The following is a 9021-nucleotide window of genomic DNA, read 5'->3' as shown; positions in this document are numbered from 1 at the left end:
TTCTGTACATTTTAATAATGGTTACTGTGGAAAGTATGGCCTGATTTTCATGCTCATCTTCTTCATTGAATACCATGACCCTTTCCAGTTCATCCATACAATACCATCATCTGTACCATGTTTTGCCATATCCCAGCTGTAGGTCCCTCCCCAGTAGTATCTTCCATTGGGATTGGCTGCGTGGCAGCGATTATACCACCATCCACCACCGTCTTCTTTGGAGCACTGTTTTCTTGGATCTGAAGTTAACCTGGTGAAGGAACAAAAAAGTGAAAGATGAACTATAAGCAAACAAATCAACACCTCCTGTACTGAAATTTTCAAACCCATTAAACATTTAAAATCCTCTCTGAACTTTCTGTGTAAGACTGGGCACCATAAGTGTGTGCTATACAGTGTGATTGGGAGGTGAAGCAGCTAAGAAAAACAACTCAAATTTTAGGTGCATCACTATGGAAATGTCATTTAGCTCACTGATTGATAACTACAATTACTTGCAGTTCATAGTGATAATTGCAATATAAATGCAATTTAAAGATTCAAAACAGTGAGAAATGCCTGTCCTCCCCCCACCTAAACAATTCCTTTATTCATGAATATGTAGCCAGGTATTAAGATAAAGAGAGAGATACATTGTTAAATTAGGTACTTTACAACTGAGCTTGTGACTTCTGAGTAGGTAGAATGTTTTTTTTTCTTAAATAAGACATGCATCTATCTCATTCCTCAGGACCCATTATGGGTTACTGGAGTGAGTACCAATATTGCTACTTAAGCAAGACAATGTTCTCAGCACTGCCACCATCATTCTCTCAACAATTAATATACTACATCCAGATTTGCTGATTTGTCTATGGTAAAGTAATTCACAGAGTCAGTAAAATTCAGCATACTTGCTTCTTACTTGGTTGTAGAGCAGCACTAACCTCATATGCAGTTTTACCTGCACTTGGAATTGCCAGAACTGCATGGATGTTTGGCTGGCAACTCACAGAGATAAAGCAGATTTTAAGATACTATGAAATGTTGTGACAATTAAAAGCAATTTAAAGAAATATTCTACATTGAGTTCTATTTTAAACTCTATTTTTTATTTTAATTGTCTAAAGCAAGCACATACCATCCATCATTGTCTCTGTCATAAGTACTGAAGAACATGCCATTGTGAACTGTCATTGTCCTGTTCTCTCCATGCAGCTGTGAAGCTCCATCCATTAGTGCGTTGCCTGCATTGCCTTTGTAGTTACTAACTGAAAGCTGATACTTGTTTCCTTCATTCTGTATGGTGAAACCTCCATAATGAGCTGATACTTTATCGCCATTCCAGTCCTCCATTTCAATTAAAACTTCAGTGGGCCCTATTTTGGTAAGCTGGCTGATCCTCTCATTTCCAAGCCAATATTCACCTGAGAAGCAACAAGTGAGAGCTGTGTGAAATAGACTTCACAATATACTTCAAGGCAACTTTATTATTTGTCTGTAGGTCTGCTGAAGTAGATTAGTTGATTTTTAACAACCAAAAACCTTCAAGAAATATGAGAAAACAGTTTTGCTAAGAAGAGTTTTTCATGTCTCATGCTTGGCATTTTACCTGGTGTGTCACAGTATTTCTTTCCTCCACTCTTTGCAACATTTCCAAATCCTTTTTTATACCGATCCCATACTCTTCCAAAGTTAACACTACCGTCCTGGCGGTTCTGAATCAAAGTCCAGCCTGCAGAAGCAACAGCTCGTAGATTAAATTACCATTAAGAAAGGAGCACAAAACATTGAGATACACAGCCTTTTTATCTTCATCTCAAGACAAGCAGAGCATATAACTTCCTTGCAGCAGGTCTGAGTTTTCAATGCTTACAAGTTCAGCCTTGCCATTTTTACTCCTATGTAACACCTTGTTTCACAAAGTGGGAAAAGCAGAACTTGAAGGACTGCCTCTGTGTTTTGTCTAGCACATAGCAGCATGGTAAGAAATTAAACAGGCTATCTTTGTCTGCTCACCCCATATATTGCCCATTCTATTCATAGTAGAATATGGGTTTATTTACCAACCTTATCACAGCAATTTATTTCCAGTGTCATTATAGAGCCAGCCTATTCTGTGCTGTTCTGTGACCAATATGACTTTTCTGAATGAGTCAACCATATTTAATTTTCAAATCATTACAGAAGTTATCACTTCATATTAGTTTGCACAAAATGCAAACCACAATATGAATTTTGGTAGCAGCCATATTAATTTATGTTTTAACAATATAGTTATTTCATACTAACCTCCATTATCTGTTTCCATGTCACAGTATACTCTGTATGGTTTGGTGAAAGGATCTGGCTGGATGAGGTACATTTCTGATATCTCACCTCCCTTTCTGATAATATCTTCACATTCTGCAAGAATAAATGAGACCTGGTTATGAAAGAACTGTGAACATATTCACCAATCTTCTTATCCTTTGGTTTGCTGATTATGATGGAACATTTTTAAACAGATATACATATTATATATATTTTTATTATATTTATTTATTTATTTTTATTTATTTAAAACACTACAAACATACATAAAATATTGTTTTCATTTAGGATAACTTTCCATCTTTTCTCTTATCACAATCAGTGGCACAGTCTTTGGAGTCCACCTGAATGATGGAAATACCAGTTTGCACAGTAATATAATTAGAAGAGATATCATTTTAGTTGAATGATTACCTTTGCCTGAAACCACTGGAATATTACAGGAAACAACACATGGGGAACGACAGTAGTCCACCTGGGTTGCAATAGCATTTTCCAGCTTTTGTATCTTTTTGTGTAAAGAATCCACAACTGCACGAAGGACCCTGAGGCTAGATGGGATGTTATTGTCCAGGTTATCCTTTATATAATTATAATGCAGCTCAACTTCTGAGTTGTACTGCGAAAATACATCATCATTGTCTAGAAAAGCAAAGAGATCAAAAGCAAATATAGTTTTCAATGTACTTTCCATTTATGAAATAAGGAAGAGTAATCTGGAAGTACAATTTGAGAAGCCACTTCTTCCCTTAGCAAGCAGGAAAAGACAGGCAGTTCTTTCACTTTTCCACAATGTGTGAAGACTAAGCAGAAGCTCTCAGGACAGCGGTACATTTGTATTGACATGTCTTTGCTAGCTAGTGGATTTATCTGTGCTGCCATATTCTGCTAGAGAACTATAATTAGCTTCTTTCCAGGGAGCCAGGGTGCCAAACCAGGATTGGATGGACATAGGAAAGGAGGTAAGGGGGAAGCAAATGACCCTTACATTTAGGAGGGCTTAGTATGAAATCCATTCCACTGCCTATCTCAACAGATATTTTTTTAAGATTCAGAACTGCACTGGTTAGGCTGCACCTCGAGTACTGTGTCCAGTTCTGGGCCCCTCAGTTTAGGAAGGATGTTGACTTGCTGGAGCGTGTCCAGAGAAGGGCAACAAAGTTGGTGAGGGGCTTGGAACACAAGCCCTATGAGGAGAGACTGAGGGAGCTGGGGTTGCTTAGCCTGGAGGAGACTCAGGGGTGTCATTATTGCTGTCTACAACTACCTGAAGGGGGGTTGTAGTCAGGCAGAGGTTAGTCTCTTCTCTCAGGCAACCAGTACCAGAACAAGAGGACACAGTCTCAGGCTGCGTCAGGGGAGGTTTAGGCTGGAGGTTAGGAGGAAGTTTTATACAGAGAGAGTGATTGCCCATTGGAATGGGCTGCCTGAGGAGGTGGTGGGGTCGCTGTCGCTGGGGGTGTTCAGGACGAGGCTTGACAGGAGGCTTGGTTGCATGGTTTAGTTGATTGGGTAGTGTTGGATGATAGGTTGGACACGATGATCTTGAAGGTCTCTTCCAACCTGGTTTATTCTATTCTATTCTATTCTATTCTATTCTATTCTATTCTATTCTATTCTATTCTATTCTATCCTATCCTATTCTATTCTATTCTAACAACAGGGTCGTGGAACCCTACTTTGCTGTGGTACAGTTCACTGTAACAGTAGTAATGCCAATAGAACTACAATATAATTTACACTAGCAACCCATATAAATAGCCTACCTTTTCTTTGTTTTTGCCTCTTTATCAATTTATCTTCTAGAACAGTCACATATTCATAGAATGTTGTAGAGCTTTCAGACAGCTTGCTCACTTTGTCCTTTAGATCACGAACAACTGGTTTCACAGTTTTTTCCTGTTTCAGCAGTGTAGTTTGAAGCTCACATCCTGTTGGACATAGCACTCCCTGAAAAACAAAATCAAAACCAACAAGGGCTATGAATAAAAGTCAGAATAACAAGTTTCTAATTCAGTCAGTCAGTGCCCATATCTTTGAACACACTGAATAGCTAGTAACGTGAAACTGGCTATTTAAGCATCTGGATAAGGACTCAAAGCATTCAATTTCTACAAAGAAGATGCATTCTGAAGATCAGGAAGAGGCCCTGAATCCCTAAGCAGATTCTTGTTGAAGCTCTTGGGAAAAGTCCTCTTTCTTCATACTTTTTTGGTCACTATCTGCTTTTCACTTTCCTGAATTGTTGAATGTTCAGTGTTCAAGTCACTGAAATTATGCTGAAGCCTGTCAGAAACTACCTGGTGCCTGTGCATATTTGTGTCTATCCCTTTCCTCTTTCACTGGCCTCAGAGGATCAGCCATGTTCTCTACACCTTGCTATGTGTATCTCTTGTGAAGTGTTCATATGATTCATTAGAAGAAGATAATTTCAAGAAGTTGAATGCCACTACTTTGACAAGTACTGCACTGACAAGCACAGCAGTGTCTGAAAAAGTTGGGAAATGAAGGTGTTTCATGAAAATCGAAATACCCAGGCAGCAGTGAAAAATGTATGCATTAAGTTTTAACAGACTTCATTTGTTGGAAACTTCCACACTCAAATTTACTCTCAGACACTAAGATTCCATTCAGCACTGTCAAAACTTGCTTTTTGCAGCAGAGAGCACAGCAAGGACAGTGTGATAGACTACTGTAAGGCAGCGAGGGGTATAGTAGATCTCAGCATGCTTGCACACTGTTCTGTAAAGAGCTGGGGCAGTGACTGAGTGCAGACTATGGCTCCAATTTGAAACAAATTTTAAGATAGACACAGGAGGTATCTTCTGATCCCTAGAGTTCCTTGAGATTATCTGAAAATCAAGCCAGCACTTCTGCAGAACTTTTTCCTGTCTTTCTTTACAGTTACCTATGCAAAGCTATATGGAAAGCACAGGTAAATCCAGAGATAGTTCCTTTCCTCATTTATTTCAAAATCCATTTTCCGATCTTCACCATAGACTGTCTGACCATGACTAATCCTACGGACCCTATGGTGTTACTCTTCTGAACGCTGTCCTACCAAACTCACAGAAAATGAAGCAAAGCTAGGCTGTCTTAAATGAATAACTGTCTCTTACAAACTCGGTGCTGGAGTTTTTGCTGCAGGTACCTACCAGCTCCTCTAAAGGATGCTTGCAGCCACCCGCGTCAGGGTAGATGATACGCTCTTTCTTGTCCCCTGCCTTCCCCGGCTTTGGGGGCCGGCGTTGGTACCCAGCTCCGCTGATGGGAGGTGCCACAGGTCGGAGCGTGGGGGCTGCTTCCCGCCTTTTGTCCAGGGGTCGGTGGCCTCGAACCCCGGGCACAGGGGCGTCGTCCTGCAAAGCCAAGGGGAGAGGAAACTCTGAATCTGGAATCGCTGTTGTAAAAAGTGATGCACAAGGTGGAGACATCTGTTCAGCACTCTTTAGTATTTTAAACAGCAATGAAAACCACGGAATGAAATGAAAACAGCAATAATAGAAATGTTATACTGACATTATGTAAAAGTCATTGCTATGCCCCCCGTTTTAAGACTAGCCGCATGACTGTCATCTAGTTACACACAACAGCTATTAACTGATGGAAGCTGGAAAAGCATTCAACAATACCTCTCTGGGTAGGCTTTTAGAGCTTCCTCTGATGCATATGTGCCCCATCTCTGCCAGAAATGGGAAGTCTCAGAGTCTGAGAAAGGAAAACAGGGCTGGTCCCCAAGTACTTGTTGAAACTAAACCATTTGAAATAAGAGCTGTTTGAACTACTGAATCAAAATCTTTGACCATCTGCAATCCCACTCAGACTTAGCTACAAATAACAAACATTTGTAAGGACCCAGAATTGAAGGGTGCAAACAGTTTCAAAATTCAGCATACAAGTCACAAAATTGCTGGAAATGATAGTAATGTTACCAGCAGTCAGTGTACAGACACAAATGCTTAGCTTGTGTAAGAGAAAGTCATCACATTTCTGATTACCCCGACCCATTTCATTTTTGCAGGGAGTTTCAGAATATAAGAAAAAAGGTATTGAGATTCTTACTTGCATTTCCCATGAAATTTTTTTACTTAAATAAAACTAAACAATGATTCTTATTGTTTGCCTTTGTATTTAACTATTACCTGTCCTTTTCCAACATAAATCTATATGAACTGGCAGTTAATTTTAGTTTTTTTAACATCTACTGAATCCATAGAAAAGTTTTTACTGTCTTTGAGACAGGTCATGATTAATTACACATTTCTACTCCTTTGCATATGATATTAATTGTAATATCATATGTCAACATTGCTGGATTAATATACCTAGGTAAATTCAGCTAAATAACTCCTCTTACCATTAGTCATTCTTCATTCTCTACAGAAGAAAAAAAAAGGAAGACAATATACCCAAACTCAGAAAATAACTATTGTATAATTACGTGTACACAAAGATACAAAGGTTATTTCTTTGAACACTTTAAGCAGAAAAATATGCACTAGATCATTTTTCCCACAGCTTCTAACTTAGCTAACTCACATAAGCTAAGTAATTCATGCATGCAATTAAATGAAGCTAATAACTTTTACAATTATTATTCTTATTAATTATGATCAGTATTACAACCTCATCATCATAGTCAGTAGAAAGCTGGGATCTGACAGAGGAAACACAGAGCAGGAACAACAGGAGCAGTTTCATGGTGCTGACTTTCTTGAGCAGCTCAGTGACCCTCTCCCACCAACAGCTCTAACAGGGAGAAGTCCTCTCTGTTCCTATATATATCAGCAGCAATCTTCACCTCCAGCTTGGTGGTGACAGAACCAACCCATCTGAGCAATCATTGTATCTCTGTTAATATTCAACCTTTCTCCTCACTGTGTGCCTGAATACATACATTGTTGAGTAATTTCTCTGGACAACTCTTATCTAAATGTCCCAAAGACCTTTGTGGATGCTGGCATCAAATATATGTTTAAATCCTTATAAGTGCTTCCAGCTCAGATTACACAAGGTTACCATTTTCTCAAATATCACAAGTCTCTTAACAAATCTTAAAACACGTGCATCCAAAAAAAGAAACATCCTCAGATGTTACACCGTGACATATCCTTTTTTTCTCTCTGCTGACAGTATGAATGCTTCAGAAATAGCATATGAAATCTGAATTAAACTCACATCACATGAATGTGAGTCTCTTTAAGTACAAGGGTTAAAATTAGTATATTATGTTAATTACATTAATAATTCTGAATGAAAATTGTTTTGATGTAATTAAAGATCAGATTTATAAACATAAAAAATTGTATTTCATTACTTTAGTGATGACATTGCAAATTAATTATAATAATTACATTTTACATTTCAATTTGCTGATTCCCATTATTAATATAAAAACAAAAACACATCTGTGAAATGTTATTTTAATATTTTTAATAGCATTTTAAAATAATACAGTATGAAATTATTTCTAATCATAGTGGAATACTCAAACATACTTTTGTGTGTTGTAAGAGTATGGCCTCCGTGCTCTCACATTGGTGGAGTTTTAACATTTCACTGTCTCCATATCCTGCGATTTTCTTTTGCTTTATAAATGATCATAACATACTGAATTAAAATTTGCCAAGGGAAGGCCAGTAGACTTTTCTGAAGTAATTCATAGTGATGTCTGAAGATGTGAAGAGAGGCAAACCGTGGACTGAGGTTCCATTCTGATAACCAACACGAGGGAGCGGGAAATTTTATGGGAACGAAAAACAAAAACAGCTAAAATTGCTTGGTTTGGGCCTTTTTCCTGTATTTTACTCTGTTGTCAGAATTCTTGCAAACCATGGAGATTCCTGAAATATTGAAACTATTTAACCTGAATGGTTTAATTATTAAACAGCTTGGACCAAAATCATCTATGGCTCAAGGAGCTATAAATCCACTGAGTTTTATCCCTTGTATGAGGGTTTCACCACCACTATTAGATTTGGAAGAACATAAACTCCTAGACATTAAAGAAATCTATTCAAGACCAAAACTGACATCATTAACATGTAATTTTCACATAAAGAGGGTAGACAAGATACTATCACTGATACTGAGCATCTCCCAGTCTTAAATACAGTTTTCCCCTTACCTACTTCTGAGGGAAGTTCTGTCACCCTCATTTTACATATAAGGAAAGGACATAGTGATGCTGAACCCTTGCCAAGGGCTTACAGGTAGCTTGTGAATCACCAAGGTTGGAAGAGACCTCAAAGATCATATAGTCAAACTAAAACAAGGTCTCACTAGTCCTGAGCTAATGAGTCCTGGCTCATTCCAAATAAGTCTGGGTTAAATGTATGATATTTGCCCTAAATCTATTATGAAACTGGCAACATGATCTGCAGTAACTTATGGTTTCCATAACATAACTTCAGACACGATGTACGCTTCATCCCCTTGTGAAAAAGTGTGACTGTATCTGTGCAGAGGATGTTGTGGACTGGATGATGAGGGTTGCCACAGGATCCCCCAAGCCTGATGCAGAGTCCCAGCACAGGAAACACCTGAGCCTCATCTACCTTCAGATGGGTTTTCCCCTTTGAAACTCAGCCTTTGACTGACCCTCCCATATTCAGTACTTTGGCTTCCCTAATAGAGATGAGTGGTTGTGTCTCCCTGGCAATGTACCACAAACAACACATGTACATCATACTGCAATGAGTTTGCAGCTTTGTGTTGAATGATTAATGC

The 9021-nt window shown here is 38.5% G+C and overlaps 1 protein-coding gene across 1 annotated transcript; it reads right to left on the bottom strand.

Annotated features, from left to right (window-relative positions):
* FGB (fibrinogen beta chain) lies at positions 1–7018 on the bottom strand. Its single transcript, XM_009898419.2, has 8 exons — positions 6919–7018; positions 5448–5651; positions 4059–4242; positions 2707–2934; positions 2272–2385; positions 1592–1714; positions 1121–1406; positions 1–250 (listed from the first exon to the last, which is right to left on the bottom strand). The coding sequence occupies exons 1-8, from the start codon at positions 6991–6993 to the stop codon at positions 22–24; spliced, it is 1443 nt and encodes a 480-aa protein (XP_009896721.1). The 5' UTR covers positions 6994–7018; the 3' UTR covers positions 1–21.
* Positions 7019–9021: the final 2003 nt, after the last annotated feature.

Source organism: Dryobates pubescens, chromosome 1, assembly GCF_014839835.1.
Source record: "Dryobates pubescens isolate bDryPub1 chromosome 1, bDryPub1.pri, whole genome shotgun sequence".
In the NCBI taxonomy this organism is placed as follows: domain Eukaryota; kingdom Metazoa; phylum Chordata; class Aves; order Piciformes; family Picidae; genus Dryobates; species Dryobates pubescens.
The sequence above is the reverse complement of the archived record's forward strand: the minus strand, read 5'-3'. Positions and strand labels throughout refer to the sequence as shown.

Bases quoted from the DNA above. Each gene is read 5' to 3' on its own strand.
- FGB (XM_009898419.2), bottom strand. From the start codon at position 6,993: ATGAAACTGCTCCTGTTGTTCCTGCTCTGTGTTTCCTCTGTCAGATCC. The intron at 2,935-4,058 runs GTAGGCTATTTA...TTGCTTTTCTAG, and splicing joins GAGGCAAAAACAAAGAAAAG to ACAATGATGATGTATTTTCG. The intron at 2,386-2,706 runs GTAATCATTCAA...TTATTCTTGCAG, and splicing joins TCCAGTGGTTTCAGGCAAAG to AATGTGAAGATATTATCAGA.